The sequence below is a fragment of the Spodoptera frugiperda genome, chromosome 24, assembly GCF_023101765.2.
Source record: "Spodoptera frugiperda isolate SF20-4 chromosome 24, AGI-APGP_CSIRO_Sfru_2.0, whole genome shotgun sequence".
Taxonomy (NCBI): domain Eukaryota; kingdom Metazoa; phylum Arthropoda; class Insecta; order Lepidoptera; family Noctuidae; genus Spodoptera; species Spodoptera frugiperda.
The window spans coordinates 556,244-580,460 of NC_064235.1; the positions used below are offsets into that span (position 1 = coordinate 556,244).

Genomic DNA, 24,217 nt, shown 5'->3' on the forward strand with positions numbered 1-24,217 from the left:
TAGGTATAGTAGTGAACTACCGTATTAAATGAACGTCACTCGATCTGTGTTACCGACAGCCGCAGCCGATCCTTCAAAAAAGGAGTAGCTCTTTTCTTGAAGGTCACGTTGATGAACAGATCATACGTGATTATGGCGTGATTCAAATATTGTAAATATCCCGTCTCGAGTTCTAATGACTGTGATGAAGTGATTCATCGTGGTCACGACACTTAGCATTTACGATAAAAGACGTAAGGAAGAGTCTAAGAACATCAAATCTTTCAAATGAATTTAATAAAAATATATTATAAATGTGAAATTGTGGTTGTTAGTTACTCAATCAAGGAAAATTATGGTCTGGATTAAAACATAGGCTACTTTATATACCTCGCAAACGCGACCGAAGCCACTGGCAGAAGCTAGTATTATAAATGTGAAAGTTTGTGTGTATGTTTATTATGGTTTGCAAAAACACATTTTTACCTTTCGGGAACGCGAACGAAGCCACTGGCAAAAACTACTTTATAGAGAAGTTAATACATAATTTTGTATCGTACACACACAAAAAAAGCGTTTTTATTTAAAATCATGTATTTTCACTTTTTTCAAGCAAAAATTCGTTTAAACTCGATCATATTACAGGGATTTTATTTAAAAATTCATTATCCTATGGTCTTATTACCATCCTAGACCCTGCCGAACAACCAATCGGCGATAACAACGCCATCTATACAATATAATCCGTCAAACGTCAATAAACTGTCATTAAGTCTGACATTATACAGCTTGTTTAAATTAATTATTATGTTATCGGCTTACTCACGTAACTGTTTGACGAGGAACTCGACTAGTTTCAAGCTAGGTTAGAGGCTCATATTCATGAGCTACTTGATTACTGTTATTGAGTAGCAGCGCGACAATCGTCGGCTCATGAATATGAGCCTCTACCACGGCTTGAAACTAGTCGAGTTCCTCGTAAAACAGTTACGTTAGTAAGCCGATAACATAATAATCAACCTTGTTTAAAGTTTACAATATTTCAAAGCTTATTATTCCGACATGCAGCATACTTTATGTCGTTTTGACAATCCGTGTTTAGTTTTTTTTTTTTAATGTTTGTTAGTAAAATACGATCGTACTTACTATTGTACTGTATACAGGGATGTTTCGAATCGCATGTATGCTTCGAATGCAATTTGAAACATGTTTAAAAATGTACCTTATAACCTAAATTAGATCTACGCTTATAATTAAGACTTATGTATAAATTAAAATTTACACTGTTTTTCATATATTTACAATGTCCAAATTGTTTGGTTATATAATAATAATAATATAAAGTGATGGCAGACCGGCTGTTTGGGACGATACAAATATTTATTGAATTAGAAAATCATATTATATAAGAAATACTATTACATTTCACACACAAAATTAATCGCCGCACTCGGAATCATTAAATGGTTACTTAACCAAGTCCTTAGCAATAGGGATGATGACGGGGTATGAAAATTAAACATCTATTTAGTCCGTCAGTTAGGTAATGAAACAATATTACACACGTATTTTTTTATTTTGTCGTATAAGATCAAAGTTAAGGAGTGGGAGCTAACTACGTCACTTTTGAGTATAAAACGTACTCAAAAGTAACGGCATGCGATATTTCTAATCGATATATCTTCGAAAGTATTTGTTTCCGTAAGAAAATAAAAAATACGTGTGTAATGTTTTATAATAATCTACCAGACGGACATTGGAATAAAAATTAGTCATCTACTCAATAGTTTTTTATACAAAATCGTTACTAAGGAACAGGTTAAGTAATCATTAAATGTCTCCGAGTACGGCAGTTGACTAACAACTGGTTTGAGATCGGGGGTTTAAAAGTGACACAGGCTTCTCAACTAATATAAATGCCAAAGTAACTTTGTTTCACAACTCTTTATCTAATAACTTGAGAAATTTCGCATGGGAGTATAGAAAAAGACACCACTGACAAACGGTGTAGGAAAACATCGTGAGGAAACCTGGGCTTATAATTTCTAATTGTAAGTTTGAAATCGCCAACCCGCATTGAGCAAGCGTGGTGATTAATGCTCAATCCTCCGTGTGAGAAAAGGCCTTTGGTCAGCAGTGGACACTTATAGGCTGTTGATGATTACCGATATCACTACATAGTATAAAACAAAGTCGCTTTCTCTGTCCCTATATCCCTTTGTATGCTTAAATCTTTAAAACTACGCAACGGATTTTGATGCAGTTTTTTTAATAGATAGAGTGATTCAAGAGGAAGGTTTATATGTATAATACATGCATAATATATCACCATTACACCCATGCGAAGCTGGAGCGGGTCGCTAGTACATTGTTGAACTAACTATAAATTTGCCCTTTCATGTTTTGTCTATGTCAACTCTAATATAATAAAAAAGTTGTCTATGATTCTGTGGTACAAAAGTGTAGTTTGTTTTTATTTAAATTCCTTTATTTAATAATAAAGTCATCATATATAAATCAAAATATAAACAAACCGATCTGCCGACTCTTGTAGTAACACACAAAAATATTAAATCTATTGATCACACTGAAAGTCTGTTTTGATGTGTGGGTAATTCGCTTCAAATTATATAATATTGTCTGTCCGTTGCGTTATATACAAGATTATATTATATATATATATATATAGCGATCCGATTAAACTATCCGATTTGATAAGGTACGTTTATATGTAGGTACTATTTTTTATTAATTATTATGTTATCGGCTTATGTCCGAATACTCAAACGCTTCTCAATTTTAAGACGCTCTCAAAACTAGTTCTGTCCCTATCAATTCTTTATAAAATGACAGAGATAGCACGATATTTAAGTACAACTTAAAATAGAGTAGCATTTCAGTATTCGGGCGTCACTCACGTAACTGTTTGACGAGGAACTCGACTAGTTTCAAGCCATGCTAGAGGCTCATATTCATGAGCAGCATTCTGCAACACACGACGCGGTGATTGTGACCTGGTGGGTCGTGGAATGCTGCTCATAAATATGAGCCTCTAGCGTGGCTTGGAACTAGTCGAGTTCCTCGTCAAACAGTTACGTGAGTAAGCCGATAACATAATAAGTAATTAATTTAATATTGTAATATGAACTAAGTATAGTTAGACTAAATGCCTGGCGTATATTTCAAAAGTACTTCTAAAATGGCCTTAATAATTTAATTTTCATACACAATTTTACCTTTACGTATCGGACAGTTTTCAATCGCTGTATAAAGAAATACAATACAGAGAATATAATACGATAATAAATTACAATCCTACTAATATTATAAATGCCAAAGTTTGTGTGTATGTTTGTTTACTCAATTACGTCAAAACGACTGAAGGGATCGGTATGAAATTTGGAACAGGGGTGGATTATGGTCTGGAATAACAGGCCACTTTTTGGCTAGTAAATCATACAGTGCTGAAGTTTTCCAATAATGCTTAAGACTTTGACTACCAACAAAATCTGTTGAAGGCAAATCCTCCGCTAGCACCCAGGTCAAAAAACCTCGTTTAATGTGTTAAATAGCGATTTAAAATGCCAATTTATGTTTTTGAAAACTAAAATTTTAGTGTTAATTTTACTGAATAAATTTATTATCGTATATTAATTCTCTATATTATATCGTATATAGTTAAACTATATTTTATTTATTATAGCATTAGATCGATTCTTTATAATGTCTTTGTTACATCAATTGGAAATAAGCCAATTTGTTACTTATATAAATGCGGATTTAGGAGTCTTTTTTTTTTGAGAGGGGATAATAATCCAATGACTTCTCCCGCTTTGGGTGAGGCGAGAGGGAGTGTCAGACTCTTACTGACTAAACACCACCCCGTTCTTACTCCTGCTCTTCGAGCCGGAGCCCCGGTAACCCGCTAAGTAGTCCGCAGCTCCGAGTCGGGCATCAGCCCTACTGAGCCCCAACCCAAAGGCTATATTTTGGAGACTGTAGTGCGATATAGACTACTTTTTTAATGAGTATACTTTCGATGTAGGTAACAAAACTGTGATGATCTGATGGCTATGTTTTGGAGACTGGACAATGATATAGAATATCTACTTTCTAGAGGAATCAATAAAATGCTATAATAATTAAAACACAGTTAAACCTAGTGCTTTTAAAAGATGGTCAAAAATAGCACAATATCTAGGACGGCCTGTGATCTAGACTATAAAATCAGACCTACCCCATTCTTTCCCTACGAAAAAGAATATCTACACTCTCAGAAAACTAACATAAAAAACTAGTCAAATAGAAACGAAAACGAAACGTCACAAAAACTGACAGCTGTCAAACTTGACACATGTCAACGATGACAGATACGTCACTTTTGACACATGTCAACGATGACGTTAACGTCACTTTTGACACATGTCAAACTTTTTTTTGTGGTATTTGACTAGTTTTCATGTCAGTGAGCTTAAAATCTAGGCTGAATGTCTTAGTTTCCCAATTATTTACAGAGGGGGACATTCAAAGACCCATTGTCAGTTAGTTCTATTAGGGATTCTGACTACCCTAGGATCGCCACAAGAAGGGACAATCGTTTGATATTTTATCGACATCTGTACGTGCTCTCCGTCGCACAGAAATTGGATGTTAAAAATGGTCACCCATCCACCTGGTGGTGTTGCTTACCCTAGCTACTGGTCCACTAACTTAACTAAGTCCTCCAAAATAAATTTAATCCTCTAATTATTTTATTAGAGTGTAAAATACTTTATACATGTATTTACATCAGGTTTGAGCGGTGTATACTGCCTTAGGGAGTTATCTTTCCACTATATTGAAAAACTGTAATTTTGTCTTTACGTATATTCAATTATTTTGATCCGTGTCTGAAGATCTACATTGATATTGTGTCGTACTCTTGTGTTGAAACTAGTGCCCATTGCATCGTATTGCATGGATTTTGAATCAACTCAATGGTATTGAGTTTAGCTTTATATTCCGTACTCTGAATACTATTGTAACAGCTACGATTGGGGTTGTATAGTTTTGACATTGAATAATTATTTAGATTTTATTGGATTGAAATTGTATTGATATGAAGATTAGTTTCAAAAGCAGTAACAATATCTTTGGACGCGTTTATCTCTGGAACTACTGTATCGAATTGAATAAATCTTTATGTGTTGGACAGCCCATTTATCGAGGAATTCTATAGGATATAAAACATCACGCTACAATCAAAAGGAGCCGAGCATGAAGCGATAGTGGAAAGACAAATCCTAAGCAGTAAAAGATCATTACGCTGCCCCCTAAAGGGGGTGAGCAGGCACGCCAACAACCGATGTTTAAACACCAAATCCCATGACAGTCGCAATCAATGTCTACAAGACATTTTTAACAATAAAATTTGGCAACACCGCGTCATAGTTGCCACGCTTAAAAAATAGACATTTCAGTCCCCGACATTAAGCCACCATTTTGTTTTTTAAAATCTAGTTTTACTTATAATTATGTTTATATACAATAACAGTGGTAGGTATATAAGGCGGACCATTTTTCTTATATAATAAGAGCAACTGTCAGGAAATTTGGTGTTTATATATAACCAGACAAATCTTTTAGTATATAGGTGAGAAAACAAAGATTAATTCAGTACATAGACAGTAGCTATTGTTATACTAAATAGGAATTATACTGAATTAAAAATCTATTTATTCCGTCAGTTAGGTAATGGAAAAATATTAGTCACGTATTTTTTTTTTGTTTTGTCATATATGAAAGCAATACTTAGATAAAACGGACTAAAGCTAAGCAAATACGTCATTTCTACGTATAAAACGTTCCTAGAAGTGACGTCACGCTAAATTTCAAATCAATATATCTTCGAAAGTATTTGTTTCCGTAAGAAAATAAAAAATACGTGTGTAATGTTTTAAAATAATCTACAAGACGGACATTGAAATAGAAATTAGTCATCTACCGTATTGTACGCTTTGTAACGAAGCCATATCTTTTGTAACTCAGTCGGCTTTAGACGACCAATGGTTGTCTCTGTACTGAATCTATCTTTATTTTCTTACCTATATACTAAATAACTTATCCGGCTGAACACACAAAAGCACATCAAGATACACCTAATATCTTCAATGAAAAATCAACCATATTACCTTAAAAATATAGCAGATAGTCAATTGAAGTTTAAGTATACATTGAAATGCTTATGTATGTTCGTTTTGATACAAAAACTCGTATCGTTTGGAAGAATATGTACCGTTGACGAATCGATTCGTTTTAATCGATATTTTTTAATTTATTAATACATATTTTTATACGCTCTGACCAGAGACCGTTTTAGTATTCTCAAGTCCAGAAAAGCTGGACAAATTTCATCGGATTTTTCATAACAAGCGAAATAAAATATGATATAAGGTAACTGGTAATTAGTGAACGATATTTAAACATGTGATTGTACTCATGATTACAAACAACTTTCCCAAAGAAACTTTTTTTGTATACTCATTAGTTTTATTCCTATTTTATTTTTTAATTCGTCACGCGTTTTATCCAAGAAGAGGTAGGCAGAGGTGCACATCATGGTACGTAATGCCACTGTACAATGTACACCCACTTTTCACAATTTATGTTATAATTTTTATCATAATGATAAAACAACAAAATTACGCGAGGGCGTGCTTTCGTATAATCAGCTGTTAGCAAGTCGGTTGTAATTATGAGTACAATCACGTGTTTAAATATCGTTCACTAATTACCAGTCACCCTATATATAGAATATTCATTTATTTCTCAATATGTAATATGTTTTTAAAAAGTTCCATCCAAAGGTTGTCTGGAAGAAATCGCCGTGTGTGATAAGACTGCCTATTTACTCAAATTACTATCTAATTATGTGAGCAATAAAGTATAAAATAAATATATCCAATGACTTTTTCTTCTATTTCGCGTATCTAAGAAACGGCTGTAACGATTTGGATGAAAACGCGTCGTTTTGTCAATAAAGTTACCGCATACTCACATAACTGTTGACGTGGTTAAGTTGCTGTTGTTCGCTGCTAATAATAATAGGCTCCTAATATGCCTTGAAACTGATTGAGTTACCTCGTCAAACAGTAACGTGAGTAGGCCGTTGAATAATAATAGTTATTTAATTTAGTATGAATGTTTGTTTGTTTTAAAAAACTCAATAATGTGTTGACTAGACATTTATTATATTTTATGAACGAATGAAACTGATGATTCTTGCATTACCTGTAGACTCTCTCACATCTTTATTTGATTTGTCTGGACTTTAAAAGAGACTATGACCTCTGAGTTTGTTTCGGCATTTCTTCTCAGAGTAGTTCGATAGGAAATGCCGGCCTCATCTAGTTATTTAAGAGATTGACGTGTAAAAGAGTTACATTGTAACCTATTTGCAAAAATAAATATCATTTATCATTTAAGTTTTATCTTAACAATCTATTCATAAAACCACTGGTCAGAGCTAATTTAATTTTTCATTAATATAATAATTTAGCCAATCCAATATATATTATATTCTTTACAATCACGCCTTTTACCTCCCGCAGGAGGATAGGCAGATACGTTAGTAAGTGCACTTACTTTACGTCAATTTATTATTTTTACCATAAAAAGGACAGAGTCAATTTTGTCTCAAGTCTTTAGACTGCTATGCAGAAAATAGACCTAAATATCCCATCCGGGAATTGAACCTCAATCACTAGACCTAACACACAAAAAAAGAAAACCTTTGGTACGTTCTTTTAGCCAATGTACAACTTAAAACTAATTCACTAAAAAAAAAAATAGAAATCAGATACACAAAAATACCTTAAAAAAATACAGAAAATACAATAACAAAAATAACATAACAAACACGAAAACATCACACGTTCAATTCCCACTCGAAACGTTAATATTAAAAAATGGAAATAAAACAACGCATACATATTCCTCAAGACGACCGCTCGCCGCGAGAGCAACGGACAGACTGACCGGGTCGGAACAAAACCACTACATTACCAAACTACCCACAAATCAGTGGAGGCATGAACCAAAGTTTAGCACTGTTGCACTATGTGTGCAATGAGGATCGGCGCCCGAAGAACACGTACATCAAACACTATTCCTTCTCAGACTTCTTCCGTCTTCTCTTGTCGTTCTTTTCTGTCTTCTCGACTTTTTTCTTCTCCTTCTTCGGTGTAGCAAGCACCGGTTCTACTTCTTGCGTCTCCTGGAACTCTTCCGGTCTCCTCTTTTTAGGAGGAGCCTTTATAGGGGACTTTTCCGTCTTCTCTGGGGTGGGGGCTGTTACTTCTTTCTTAGAAGACCGCAGCTGTTTCGGCGAAGGCAGTTCTTCTTCGGAAGTGGTGGCAGATTTCGATCTATCTTTCGTTTCTGCGTTTTGGCTTTTTCGCGTTGGTTTCGTTGGTTTTTTTTCGTCGTCTTCGCCGGGTATGCCGAGTATTTCGGCCCATTGGTCGGGGGGAGGGGTCGGCTGTTTCCTCTCCTCCTCGGTGTCCTGTTTCTGCGGGACAAACGGGGAAATTGAGGTGGGTGTTTGAGGGCATACCTTATATCCATAATGTTTTATTACTTCGGAAGAAATATATACTTTATTTAAACGACAGTTAGTAGTAATAGCTCGACATATCGCACACCTAGTAATATATTGGCACATTTACGGTTTTCATAGTTTACCTAACTTGTTTAGTTTTTAGTTTACTGACCAATGAACCGTTGTTTTACGTGCGTGAGGGGGAAACTACAATAATGGTATAATGACACTTACGACCTCTCTCAATGTAAACCATATAAAAGATTAATTTGCATTTTGTGCAGATGCACATCTGCACAAAATGCAGATGTGCCAATATATTACTAGGTGAGCGATATACTCACTGAAGACGAACTAGAACTACAAACTGTGGAAAAACCGCTCAGCAATATAAAGATACTGATTAAAACATCATGGATATAAGTTAAGCAAAACATGGCGACTCTGCATCGGACATACAGTATACAGACAGACACGGCCTTAGACTATGTTTTAAAACAAAGAACAACTTATTATTATTAATATATTATAATAACCATCCAGTATATATGCATACATTATTATTATTATAATAGATTTCGCAGACGGTAGACTGCAGCTCTGCTCAGTAATAGAATAAGATAAACAGCGCTTGCAATTGACACGGTCTCCGCATTGTGGACATATTCTGACGCTGCAGACTATGTCTTCACCCCCACCGATATAACGAAGCTTGAAGGATAGGCAGAGCTGTAGGACTCCCTAAGGCCGTGTGTCATAAACTGCGGGCGTCGATACGTGTTGCTATAGAGCGTCTAGGGTCACATTTTTATATATAAAAAAAGAAAAACAAATAAAACAATCTGGATGTTTCCTTTTATTAAGTTTAGTTGAAGATTTTATAAAGCTGTTCTAAAAGTATCTGTCAAGGGTTTAATGGGAGGTAGTGTTGTGTTTGAAGATTACAATAGTGAATAAATTTCGTATGGGTACTAGTTAATTCAATTTGAGAAATAAAGAAGTTAAATGAACATTGACTCTATTCTGCACAAAATTGGTTCACAAATACGCACGAAGCGACAGCAACAGTGAAAGAGATATGTCTTTCATAACAAACTCATACGTAGATTTATTTGTATAAATTGAAAACTGGTCCGGGGTAATCAATAATTTATATTTACTATTGTAATCTTCAAACACAACACTATCTCGCATTGAAGCCGTGGCAGATACTTTTAGAACACCTTATATGGACTAAAAATAAATGTGTTTGTCAAAGAGAAAAGAGGTTATGAAAAAAAAAAAGATTTACAAAAAAAAACTACTACCAGTAAAGTTCTCGTCATCGCAATTATATAAAATATAGTCACGCCGTTTATCCCCGAAGGGGTAGGCAGAGGTGCACATTACGGCACGTAATGCCGCTATACAATGTACACCTACTTTTCACCATTTGTGTTATAAGTACCATGTAATAGGGGTGAGCCTATTGTCATATACTGCTATTAATGAGAAATTTTCGAAAAGCCGAGAAAAAAGCCAGCAATCGGAGGCTCAGAGCTATGGGACTCATAAATGGTGCTGTTTTTTTTCTCTTATACTAGATGAGAAGTCTAGTACCTTTAGTATGAGTTTACTTTACGTATAAAGTAATAGAAACTGGAGCGCGTTCAGCGCTCTGATTGATTGGTGTATTCGAGCCGGCCAATAAGAGCGCCGAACGCACGCTAATTTCGATTTAAACTCAAAGCAAACACAAAATACCACTGTTTACCCGACTACTGGTAAGCCCAAACCAAGATTAATACATTTATTCTAACACGTAAAAAATTATATAACCACGATGACGATAACAAAATAACCAAAAAACCACCCATAGCTAAGAAAACCACTCATAGAACCAAAAAAAAAACCAAGTATGGGAAAGAAACCATCCACGAAGCGCTACCGAAAAAAAAACCACTTTTTTTAAAACCTCAGTCAAAACAAAGACACTGCCTCACTCAGAGACATTGAATGATTACTTAAACTATTCCTTAGTAACGATTTTTTATAGAAAACAATTGCTAAGGACTGGGTTAAGTAACCATTAAATGATCCTAAGTACGATAGTAAGCTACTGAACTTTGAAACGTGGTAGAATTATAGTTATAATAATTATTTATTATTGTATATGTAAAATGTGACCTTAGAATCAATATACGCCATTTTATAGGAATGCACTGTATTTTTTAAACAAACACCACTTACTCTTCACCTGGGTGTGGTATACCCTAGTAAAGAGACTACATATTAGACAGAGACAGAGCATCAGCGTTCTCTGATAAACCTGAACCTTTTATACTGCGATCTCCAATCTTAGTGAAGCGTGGAGATTATGTCAATCCCCTCTTATGTAGAGGAGGCTCATAGTCCAACAGTAGACTGTCTAATGACGATCTAGAATTTAGTATTCTAGAATATTTTAGTTAGTCATAGTATATGGCCATAAGCCATAAAATACCTAAAATCAACACCCTCTCTTTCTACAAAGTCGGTAAAACAAGAATCTAGGATACAGTGCATTCCTATCTTGTCCGATGTATAGCCGCCAAGCACCGCACGTCGCTCCGTTTGTCCGCGCCAATCTCATAAACTTATGCACTCTGCAACCAACAGGTAACTTGCATTAATTCTGCACTATTGCGTTATTCCACCTGCCCGCAGATTATGACACGCGGCGAACGAACACTAAACATGTTTCTTTATTTTTTTCTTCCAAAAATGAAAAAAAAAAATCCGTAAAAAATCTCATTTTTTCTATTAAAACACACCCTGTATAAATAGGGGCAATATAAAATTTAAGAAAATAATATTTTTGTCTAAAACACACCCTGTATAATTCAGGAATCGAACCCCATTCGGACAAACTTGACTTGACTAGACTGCGACAAATGTGCAGTCAAAACGTAATCGGAGAACACGGACTAAATTAGTTTCAAAATGATCGAAAAATTTTAAATATTTTAAAAAGTTTATGAACGTATTTTTACGAGCATAATTAAAAATAATAAATTATTTACATACCAAAATAGTTTTTTCTATACTTTATATTAAATGCCTTTTCACACATATCACATTTAACTTTTACCCTAAAACGGGGTAAATAGAATTCGAGGGGTGAATAGATACAGAAGAAGGGTGAATAAATGTTGTTCACCCCATTCCTGTGTCTATTCACCCTTTAAATTCTATTCACCCCGTTTTACGGGGGGAGTCGAACCCTTTAAAAAACTCAAGACTAGAAGAAAAAAATGTACAATATTTTTTTTAAGACAGTACTAACTGGGCAGCTGAAAACTTTTAAGCCTAAACACATTTTTAAAATGACCAAAAACTCGCGCACCTTCGGCCAAAAATATGTTTATTTTTCTTTTTAACCCCATACAACACAAACCAAAATATATTTTGTATTACGCAATATTCCATTATAACATGGCTAAAAGGCCAATGTTCCAAATAAGTAAAAAAGAAAACCGTTAACAATTTAAAATGTCCGACGCAGTTTCGCATGAAATATTAATTATTATCACCAATAATCGCTCCGCAAAACATTAATAACTTTAAGAAATGCTCACGACGCTTACGAAATTATTTTATTTATTTTTAAAACTATCACCTCATAACTTATTCAAAGTCAAAATTATTTATTTCAAATAGACCAGGAAGGCACTTTTGAACGTCAAAGCAAATATAATAATATTAATAACGTCTGTCTGTCGGTTAGTCCTCTATTTGGTCTACTTGCTCGTTCCAAAGTGTAGATTCCTATGGAGAAGAACGAGCGAGAAACTCCATAGGTTCACAATACAATTGTTGGTTCAATTGTTTTAACCAATATTCAGTGATAGTTCTAATATTCAGAAAAAACTCTGTTCAATCTCTTTGACTGAATATTGGTGTTACATTGTTCTCACATAATTGATGTAAACAAGAATAAAATTGTATTGTGAATCTGATTGAAAAAGAGTAACCTATGGAGTTTCTTGCTCGTTCTTCTCCATAGGAATCTACACTTTGGAACGAGCAAATAGAGCAACTAGAGGACTGACCGACAGACAAACTTTTTTAATATTACCTTAAGGGCAATAAAATAACAATAATATTAGGTCAACCATATAGTATTTTGTTCATTCTTCTACAAATCGTAATTTTCAGACCTAAGAAAACCGTCATATCTGTAGGTAATTACACAATTTTTTTATTCTTTTTTTTATACTTTCCGAGAAAATATACTCTAGCTACTAAAGTTAGCGTGGTAGACATGCGTCGAAGAATTAATAAGAGACGTCGTGAGCATATAGTAATAATAATTATAAAAATAAAGTCGTTACAGTTTTAACAGTGCACGTATTATATAATTAACTATATATTTATATATAAATGTCTGTTTCGTGCAATAGACAAATCTAATATTGTTAGCCAAATATAAAGAAAAATTACTGCAGTCGACTCTCGTTAATTCAAACCTTCTATAATTTAAGGGTTGTTGGAGAATCAGGGATTAGGAAGGGTGGTAATTGGACCTTTTTTGAGGGAGGGAAACTCATCCAATGCCTTCTCTCGCTTTGGGCGAGGTGAGAGGGAGTGTCAGACTCTTATTGACTAAAAACCACCCAGTCCCTACTCCTGCTTTTCGAGACGGAGCACCGGTAACTCGCTAGTCAGTCCGCAACTCCGATTGAACATACGGTAACCTCACTGACACAACAAAAAACAACGCAAGCGTTATTTCACGTCGCTTTTCTACTCGGCCATAGTATCACTCCGGTCGAGTCGGCACATCCGCATGACTCTCCGACACTCCCCCCCCCTCTTCCAGTTTAGAATTAACGAGAGTCGACTGCATTTGTAAGACCTCAAACTGCTATAATCCAATGGACGAAATCAAATCATACCTAAACATTACGCCAACCCCCCCCCCTCTTATGTGTAGAGGGGGTACATAGTCCAAATCCAATCATACCTAACCCACATTACACCAACCCCCCCCCCCTCTTATGTGTAGAGGAGGCCCATAGTCCATCAGTGGACTGCCACGGGCCCATTTCTACCATAACCTATTCTAGCTAGCACTGTTAACCCTGCAACCGCACAGTACTTACGTCTCCCTTCTCCTTCTTCTTCTCTTTTTTAACTTCCTTCTTGTCCTCCTTGTCTTTCTCTCGCTCCTTCTCTCGCTTCTCCTTCTTGCCGCCTGTGCGTTCTCGTTCTGTAAATTTTATTACAAATATGATAGAATATTGTATTTTTGATGATGGATAATCTGTGATTGTGTCTTCTTAACTGGTGTAAGGGGGTGTTCAAGTATTATGTTAAGCAATTTGGGGGGAGAAGGATCTCGTAAAATGTATGTGTTACTTGAGCGGGAGGGGGTCTTTCTTACAACAAGTTACGTAACTTACAAATGTAACAAATTATAAATGTGAAGTTTTATGTGTGTGTTTGTTAGACAATCACTTTAAAACGGCTGAAAGGATCAGGATGAAATTTGGGATTTGGAACAGGGGTAGATTATGGTCTGGAATAACACATAGGCTACTTTTTATCGTAAGGGAACGCGATCAAAGTATAATATAGAGAAAGTATAATACTATTATATAGAGATAAAGAATTTGTTTGTTTGAACGCGCTAATCTCAGGAACTAATAGTTCGATTTGAAAAAATCTTTTTGTGTTGGATATGCCATTTATAAAGAAAGGAGCCGAGCACAGCAAATGAAACCACGCCAATCACTAGTATTAAAATAAAAAAACGAAACTCACTCTTATCCTTCCCATCCTTTTCCTTTTTGCGTTCCTCCTTAACCATCTTGCAATACTCCTTAAAATAGTCCTCCCGCAGATTGGATCCCTCTACAGCCTTGTATCGGGGATCAGTGTCGATTTTCTTCTTCGCGTCGATCCATCGCGAGTGTCTGTCCACCCCCTTTTCTTTGAGCAGCGCAATGAACTCGACTTTCATCTACAATAAGATAAAATCACATGTTATTGAACGAATTAGTTTCTTAATAGGTTTCGAGGTGGGTGGTTCGGGCGAAACGTTTTTAGGGGTCGTTTTGTAGGGGGGTTAGGTTTTGAGGTTTTGTGATTTTGAGCTGTGAGCGGCGAAGGTTTGAGTTTTTTGAGGGCTGTTTGGTGTCATTTTAGGAGTGGTTGAGGTTGAATGTTCTTTTTTTTGGGGCTGATGACTCGTCTGTTAATGGTTATTTTAATTTTGGCCCTTCTTTAATATACAATTTGATTTTCTTTCTGTTTTAAAAAAGAACTTTTAGTTTAAGCAAAAAACCATAATGTAATAGAGAAAAATAATAATGGAGAAACAGAGTTTGGAGATTGTCTTGTAAAATTAGTTGATTTATTGGATAAGCCGGTAAATGACGACGGATCGCCTGATGGCAAGCAATCGCCGCCGCATAAGGACAATCGAAACACCAGAGGGTTTAGAAGGCGTTGCGAAGCGTTGCCGGCCTTTTAGAGCTTACGAATTTAAGGGTTGCTAGGGAATCGGGTATTGAGAAATTTGGGTAGGGGCGTAATTGGGCTTTTTTATGAGAATTATAACTATGTTAATCAATCTGCGCCGCCCATGGACATCTGAAACAGGTACATTACCAGCCCTTTTTGATGGGATAAAGAATTTGAAGACTAAGGGATTAATTATTTTTGAAACTGCTTAAAATTTACACCAACATGAAAGTAAAGTAAGCATGATATCGGAAAGAACTCTTCTGAGATTAGAGTGAAACTGTTTCAAAAAGGATTGTAATATCTATACTAATATTATAAAGCTGAAGAGTTTGTTTGTTTGATTGTTTGTTTGTTTGTTTGTTTGTTTGAACGCGGTAATCTCCAGAACTACTGGTTTGATTTGAATAATTCTTTTTGTGTTGAATAGTGTATTTATCGAGGAAGGCTATAGGCTATAAAACATCACGTTATGACCAATAGGAGCCAAGCAGAGTGGGTGAAACCGCGCGGAAGTAGCTAGTCATTAGATAAAAAGAAAATATTTTTTTATGGAACACGCCGGTAATCGGTCAGACGTATTACCTGATGACACACTTGAAACACCAGAGGCGTTACAAGTGCGTTGCCGACTTTTTGGGGGTTAGGAATTTAAGGGTTGTTGTTCTTGCAATATAGGGACAGAGAAAAAATGCCAAACACACAGCTCAATTATTAAACAATTAAATATATAAAAACAAAACATATATAATTCGCCGAGCCAATCCCTATAAACGCTTCCCCCTACAACCCAAACGCACAGAGCACCGCCAACATAACGCTGAAAGAAAATTCTCATCATTAGAAGCTGAAAATGTTGAAAAAAAACCGTATTTTTTAATATTAAAATTAAATTAAACCTGTGAACAGATATATTTGGTTAAATCCTGAAAGAGATGTGTCATTAGATTATTATTATTATTTCTTTTTTATTTTCATATTCTCTTGGCGGACGGAAGTTTAAGCGTTTTAAAACTAATTTTATTATAACTAGCTAGCCCAGCAAACTTCGTACTGCCTAAAACATCTTTTTTTTTTGTAAGGGGGGAAAATCATCCAATGACTTCTCCCGCCTTGGGCGAGGTGAGAGAGAATATCAAATTCTTACTGACTAACAACCACCCAATTCTAGGTAGTCCGCAGCTCCGAATTTGAAGACTGAAATTTTCCAAATCCGTCCTTATATACTAGTCTACAAGTATGTTGCATTAACCAAGAATTCGATTCTCGGTTAATCGCAACTTGTAAATCAGTTAATTACAAGTTTTAGGAAACAACCTCTTTCATTTCATCAACAGTCATCAGTCTTTTCTTACATACTTCTTTCGGCAGCCGGTTGCCCAGCCACCGCGCTCTCTGATATTCTCTTAAGATTTGCTTTCGAAAATCTCAGTTATCAGGCCCCATAGACACTTGGAATTGATAACAAAAATCTCAATACTCAATTCTTTCTTATGGCATCGAACAATTACATCGCGACCCATCGGTCGACTTTCACGCCAGTGACCACTTAATACAAAAACTCAAAAGAAATACAGGTTTCGAACCTGCATTCACAGCATTTTTTCACACAATATCGCAACATACATCAACAGCCTATGAGTGTCTACTACTAATCAAAGGCCTCTTCTCACACGGAGAACGGTTGAAACCACGCTTACTCAATGCGGGTTGGCAATTTGAAACTCAGAAATTATAAGGCCAGGTTTCCTCACTATGTTTTCCTTCACCGTTTGTCAGTAGTGTCTAAGTAGGGTTCCCTCTATCTGGCAGAATTTTAATGCTCCGAAATTTGTTTGGCATAACACACCCGGCAGAATCTTCTTTAAACGAATATACATATGGCATAAAAATTGTTTAATATAATTATTGTTTTGCCGAATATTTATATGTCCGAATTTACAAAGGCATACTTTTAAGATGGTAGAATTTTATTTGGCATAATTACGTTTGGCAAAGCTTAATTTTGCATAATTTTGTTTCACATAACGTTTATTTAGAGCGACGATTGTTTGGCATAATTTCACTTGGCATATTAAGAAGATGGTAGAATAAAAGATAGTGAAGTGACAGAACCGAATCGCTGCAAAACCGACTGCACGTAGTCTTGTCTGCCCTACCCCTAGAGTGCAATTTAAAATCGCGTAGGCGCGGAGGGGCGAGGCGGCCCGCGGGCTGAGGAGCAGGCGGCTACGAGCGAGCCGCCGCGGCTGAGGCTGGCCGGCGAAGCCGGTTACAAACTTACAAGCCAACAAGCAACGAAGCTGCGGTGGTGAGCGAACGCCGTCTGCGACGATTCGCGTGGGGCCGCCGGAGCCCCGCAGCGCCGGAGCCGTGACGGAAACCATGCTTGCTTGCATGCTGTTTGCTTGCTGCATGCTTGCTTGCATGCTGCATGCTTGCTTGCATGCTGCTTGCTTGCTTGCATGCTGCATGCTTGCTTGCATGCTGCATGCTTGCGTGATAGATGAGTCTTTCAATTATTATGGATATTAAAAGTATGCCAAAAGACAATTCTAACTGTGAACATTCTGAGATATGATGGTTCTACTTTTTAATTATTATGGTTATGAAATTTATGCCAAAAGACGATTCTGACAGTGAACATTCTGCAATATGATGGTTTTACCTTTCAATTATTATGCGTATCAATTTATGCCTAAAGATGATTCTGACTTACAAAATTATGCGTTTTTAATGTATTGCAAATGATGGTATACCAAATGATTTTCTGCGAAATGAAGTTTCTGCCATGCGTTGTTATGCAAAATAAAATTATGACCAAAAAAATTCTACTAATAAAGGTAGACCCGTCTAAATAATCTTAGAAAGTACATATAACTCAGGAAATATTAACACACATACTACACAGCTCACACAAACAGAAAAATACAACTATATGAATGCGAGATTCTGTGTGTACGTTTGTCACTCAATCACGTCAAAACGGCTTTTTTTAAGGGGGGAAATCATCCGATGACTTCTCCCTCCCGCCCTGGGCGAGGCGAGAGGGAGTGTCAGACTCTTACTGACTAAAAACCACCCCGTTCCTACCCCTGCTTGTCGAGCCGGAGCCCCGGTAAACCCGCTAGGTAGTCCGCAACTCCGGAACGTCAAAACGGATGAAGGTATCGGAATGAAATAGAATGGGAACAAAGATTGACTATGTATGGTCTGGAATAACACATAGGCTACTTTTTATCCTACTTAAACGCGAGTGAAGTTGCGGGCAGAAGCTATATAGTATTACAAATAAAAAAAAATACTTCCGTCCACCAAAATCCTATGTACTTCCTAATATATTATATATCCTTTGTATATATTATACATCTTATATAAAAATCAAACCAGATTACATTATAAACGATCAATAAATATGTCATAAAACATAACCTCTTCCTTCTAAGTCGGGTAAATACCTCTTTGGTAGAGAAAGTCGTATAATGCTACTGCTGAGCGCGAGGTCCTAAATTCGATTATCATATTGAGTAAATTAAGTGTTATAGGGATATTAGATTTTAATTATTTGTGAGTAAAATGTTGAAATTCTCAATTGTACTGTGTCTGATATTATAATATGGTATTAAGCTAGCCCCCTCTATGTAATATGGACTAATAACAAAAATGGCAAAATATATATGTATTTTTATACAGTTAAATTTATCACATATAAATATATTTAGACACAGCTTTATTATAAAAATCAAAATCCCAAAATAACACTAAAGAAAACATTAGATAATCAAACCCGAAACCATTAGCTCAGCAGTCACACTTTCTTAATAAGTGTATTATAAAAATACCAGACAAAAAAATATTAAAAAAAAAACCATCACATATTTACAACCTAAGCATCGAACTCAGGTCAAATACACATCCATGTAATATGTTCTAAAACTTCAAATTCTAGGAATTGAACCTAGAATAATAATACAGTAAAAAACAGCTTGTCTCGTTGGTAAAAACATTAAAATTAGGGTATTAAGCCCCTATTGCCATATACTGGGCACAATTTCAGTCTCCTTTATATACTACTAAGAAATATATAACCAGTAGTTCCACTTAAGACCACTGGTGCAATGAGCTTTACATGGGACTTATAACATAAATGGTGAAAAGTTGGTTATATTGTATATGAGCACCTCTGCCTACCCCCTTGGGGGCTAAGGCTTGATGTTACTATATTGTATATTGTAATAATACTGACATAATATAATCTTTTTAATTTCGATATCGAAACTCTCAATGTTTGATTATAGGTGAGACATACTAAATTAATTATTATGTTATCGGCTTACTCGCGTAACTGTTTGACGAGGAACTCGACTAGTTTCTAGCCACGCTTGCATTCAAATAGTGCATAGTAAGATATACCAAAAGCAGTGCGACAATCGCCGCGTCGTGTGTCGCGGAATGCTGCTCATGAATGAGCCTCTAGCATGGCTAGAAACTAGTCGAGTTCCTCGTCAAACAGTTACGTGAGTAAGCCGATAACATAATAATTAACTCAATATTTTATTAAGTTATTTTGCGTAAAAATAAGTCTTATAACTATAGATAAATGGTTGGGAGTCGAACCCGAGTCTTTCCGAGAAATACACCAACGAGACAATCAGATAAATACACAGTGAAAGGATATGGGAATCGAACCCATATACACACAAATATTGTTAATACGACAACTATACCAAAAGAGGTTATTTTAAAAAATATTAAAAAATCTGGTCCAATTTCATTAGTTAAAAATAGAAATCTAATATTATTAAAATAAATTCCTTTACAATTATTTCAAATTTAAAAACATTTAAAAATTCATTACTAAAGTGTCTTTACAACATTTCAAAATTTAAAAAAGTTTAAAATTAAGTTTTAAACTCGACAAAAAAATTATAGAAGATTTTAAATATAGAAGTGAATTGATAAATTCTCAGAGTCAAATGAATCTCAGTTTTAAATGAATTCTTCTAGAGAATAGTGCAAACAAATAAATAGTTAAAATAAATGCTGAAAAAGAAATCATTAGTTCCTAATTTTTCAATTTATTTACAATTCATAGTATCGTCGATTCAATTTTTTCTTCCCATCACCATTTTTTAGGCTGGCAAGGCGTTAAACGTTGGTGTTGCCAGCAAATCTAGATTATTTACGACCCACAGTAGCGTGGCAACACTGCCTTTAGCATCGCATGCATTATACCGCGAAGCATGTCGTGGGGGAATCATATTTGTTCTCTATATAATAATAAAAGAAGATACTTTTTTTATGAAAAACAACGATGAGAAAAGGGGCTGATATTTAATTTTAAACTACAAATTTTACACTAATATTTAAAACGCAAATTTTAAACCCTAAAAAAAAACAACAACCTGTACTTTGCAACATATACAGGTTGTTTTTAAATTCTGAAAAAAAAACTTTTTTAAAACTATTACCTTATTTATTGAATGTTAATTTTATAATATTTTTTTAAATCGCCCCTTTTCGCACCGTTGTAGGCAGTGTTTCCAAACATGTTCCTTTGCTCTATTTATTGTTAATTGTACTATAATCATGATTTATTGATTTATCTGCTTAAAATAATGTCTAACCTTAGAATTTTTCGGTCGACGCGGCGTGGCCGATTGACAATTTTATATTATTTCGTATACTTTAAGCCTCACATGTGCTCCGTTTATATAGATATAAAGAGCGAACTTGTGGCTTTTTATTTGTTTTCCTGTAATTTAAATACAAATTAAATAAATTTATCAAGAAAAATCTTTCTAATTAATCATCAAACAGTTTAGGAGTAACAAACTGCATTGAAATTTTAAATCTCTTACGGAAACCATTTAAATTCTCAAATTGAAAGTGAAATTTAACAAGAATTACTCTTTAAAAGTCTCAACATACCGCCAGAATATCATTACTGGACGAGATTCGAATTCGAAAATTCGTAAACCGTGGCCATTGTAAAATGTATCATCGGTTCTATCCATAAGATCTCATTTTGATGAACAAATCGTCAATAGACCACGACCGCGGCCGCCGCGCGGCGTCCGCTCCGCTCGCTCGCTCCGCACCGCTCCCGCCGCACCGCTACCCACAAACAACGGAGCTACTATTTGCCTTTCAAAGCTATAGGGGGCGTCGCAGTCGTGTTATCGTGAAGAGCCTTTCATTTTGATAATATTTCTAACATAAACTATTATCAGGAACAATTTTAAATAATTTTAAAAAGTTTAAAACTTTTTTAATCTTTTAAAAATAGTTTAAAATTACAAGATATTACCATTTTCGAAAGGCTTTCGTCAGGAAACACAACCGTCATTAGGAAAAAATTAAATAAATGTTGTTTATAGAGAAAGTCAGATCAACATCATATATTAAGTAGATCATTCATCAATAATAAGTATTCAATTACGTTTTCAAAAATAAAAATAAAATCTTCATTTCAAATTCATCAAAAATATACACACGTCTTTGATATTAGTTTCATTTGAAAAAAATGGAGAAAATTTTCATATTTTAAATGACTGGAATTAAATTTTGCTGATCAGAAAAAAGTAACACATTTTTTATGTAAAATCTCAAGGAACAAATCGTCTCATTGTAAAGAAACTAAAATTTTTTTCTGCTCAGTTTAAAATCACAAAAATAAATTTAAAATTATTTTAAAACTAATATCATAGACGTCAATTAAAATTCAAACAAAAAATATTAAATTTAAAGATTAAAATCATTTAAAAATTCAATAACTTTATAAACTATGTGTAACACTGTATTATAATAATAAGAATCAAAATTCGCACAGCAGAATTTTGTCACTATATCGGGAATCGAACCCGAGCCTTTACATATAGAAAAAAAAAAACAAATCACGCAGGATTCGAACCTGCCTTCTTAATAAAAAACCTGTAAAATAAACAAACATTATTAATTCGCATTTTAACATTGATATTATATGATAAAAATATACCGAACTGGGAATCGAACCCAAACAATGCGATTAGATCCTGGTGTCTATAATATTAAGTTTAAATTATCAATTTCATAAAATGTTAAAAAATCATAAAATATAATAATGAATCTTTGTATGTATGTATGTACAAATCAAATGACTAAATCTCAAAAAATATTGGACCGATTTCGATGAAAATTTAACTCAAAAAATAGATCAATATTAAACTATTCAACATTAAATTCAACTTCAAATATCATCGGACGTCGAAATCCGAAATGAAAAATTGACAAAAGCATTTATTTGCATTGAAATTCTCAATATATAACATAACCTTTTACATTTTGCAAATCGGTTAAAAAGAAATATTATGTATGAAAGAAATAAATCACGCTTTGGCAAATATACTTGTTTTTATCGTGTCCCAATGTTAGGCAAAGGTCTTTTTTAAATTAATCGTGGGAGAGCCATGCTTCGGCACTGGTGGGCCGGCTCGACCGGAGTGATACCGCGGCCGAGCAGAAAACCGACGTGAAACAACGCTTGCTTTGTGTAAATGAGGTTACCGGAGACTCAATTACCCCCTTCCCCTTCCCAATCCCCGATTCCCCAACAACCCTTAAATTCCTAACCCCGAAAAAGCCGGCAACGTACTTGTAACGCCTCTGGTGTTTCAAGTGTCCATGGGCGACAGCGATTGCTTACTATCAGGTGATCTGTCTGCTCGTTTACTGGCTTATACCATAAAGCGGTATTAACAGCCTATAAGTGTTTAATGCTGACCAAAGCCTCATCTCACACGGAGTAGGTATGAGCATTATTCACCACGCTTACTCAATGCGGGTTGGCGATTTCAAATCTAAAATTAGAAGTAGGTTTCCTCACGATGTTTTCCTTCACCATTTGTCAGTGGCGTCTAAATAATCTTAGAAAGTACATATAACTCGGAAAATATCACATTGGTACTTGCCGTTGGTAGGTTTCGAGCCCGCGCCCTCATGTATGACACGCGGGCGACCATTGACTGAATAATAAAATCAAAAAATCGGATAAAATAGCGAAGATTACAACAAGCATATCACTTAAAATATATTTACTAAGTGATCAGCTGACTTCAAAATTTCGCTGCATCGTGTATCGCACAACGCTGCTCATAACTATGAGCCCATGTATCAGAGAATGTATGTATCAAATATATCAGAGAAATTGTAAACATGTATTTTTTTAAAGAGTAACGAATGGAGATTCTTGCTCGTTCTTCTCCATTCGAAACTACACTTTGGAACAAGCACCTAGCTTCACTGACAGACAGATTGACAGACTATAGTCTATTATCTTTCTTTGACGTTTCAAAAGTAACTAAGTATATGGTTTAATTAGAATAAATGATTTTACTTTGACTTTGAACCCCTAGCATGGCTCGAAACTAATCGAATTACCCTCGTCAAACAGTAACTCGAAATAAACCATTTCCATTTTCTTACGACATTTATAACACAAGAGAGACCTTTGCCCCACATCACGCACACGTCCCCCGTCAACCCGCTCCCCGCGCCCCCCGTCCCCCGTGTAGTCCATCCCCCCCACTGACCTGTTCTCTGGCCTTATCCTTCTCCTCCTTCTCCTTCTTGCGCAGCTCGGCGAGGTACTCGTTGAAGTACGTCTCGCGGTCGCGCGCCTTGTCTATACCTTTGTAGCGCTCGTCCCGCCCGTGCTTCGATGTGAACTCGCTGAATGACGATCTACGGACGAAATTTGAATATTACTATTGGTATATATTATAGATATCTTATATTAGATATGGTAGTAATGATCTTTTTTTAAACGTTGCCCCATACTAGGTTTTTCTCCTGTGTCGTGGGTGTGTTTACAAACACATAAGTTCACATGCACATGACACCCAGACCCGGAACAACTATTTGCGGATCACACAAAGTGTTGCTACCTTCGCCTACCCCTTCGAGGATATAAGGGAATGTGCATCGTAAGTGAACTAAAACTGCTATAAAGGAATACGTTAGTTTAAGAGTAGGAGAGCCATGCTTCGGTACTGCTGGGCCGGCTCCCCCCTTCCCAGTCTTCCCAATACCCGATTCCCCAACAACCATTAAATTCCTAAACTCCAAAAGGCCGGCAACGCACTTGTAACGCCTCTGGTGTTTCAAGTGTCCGTGAGCGGTGGCGATTGCTTACCA

The 24,217-nt window shown here is 35.5% G+C and overlaps 2 protein-coding genes across 2 annotated transcripts in view; one reads left to right on the forward strand and one right to left on the reverse strand.

Moving 5' to 3' along the window:
• Positions 1-24,217, forward strand: part of LOC118278865 (galectin-5-like) — a 107,480-nt gene that overhangs the window by 74,737 nt on the left and 8,526 nt on the right. The window lies entirely within an intron of this gene.
• Positions 1-24,217, reverse strand: part of LOC118278570 (transcription elongation regulator 1) — a 59,362-nt gene that overhangs the window by 12,364 nt on the left and 22,781 nt on the right. Inside the window, exons 16-18 of the mRNA XM_050703354.1 lie at positions 23,614-23,764; positions 14,342-14,540; positions 13,681-13,787 (exon numbers count right to left, since the gene is read on the reverse strand). Coding sequence (XP_050559311.1) covers positions 13,681-13,787; positions 14,342-14,540; positions 23,614-23,764 — 457 coding nt within the window. The remainder of the gene's footprint in view (positions 1-13,680; positions 13,788-14,341; positions 14,541-23,613; positions 23,765-24,217) is intronic.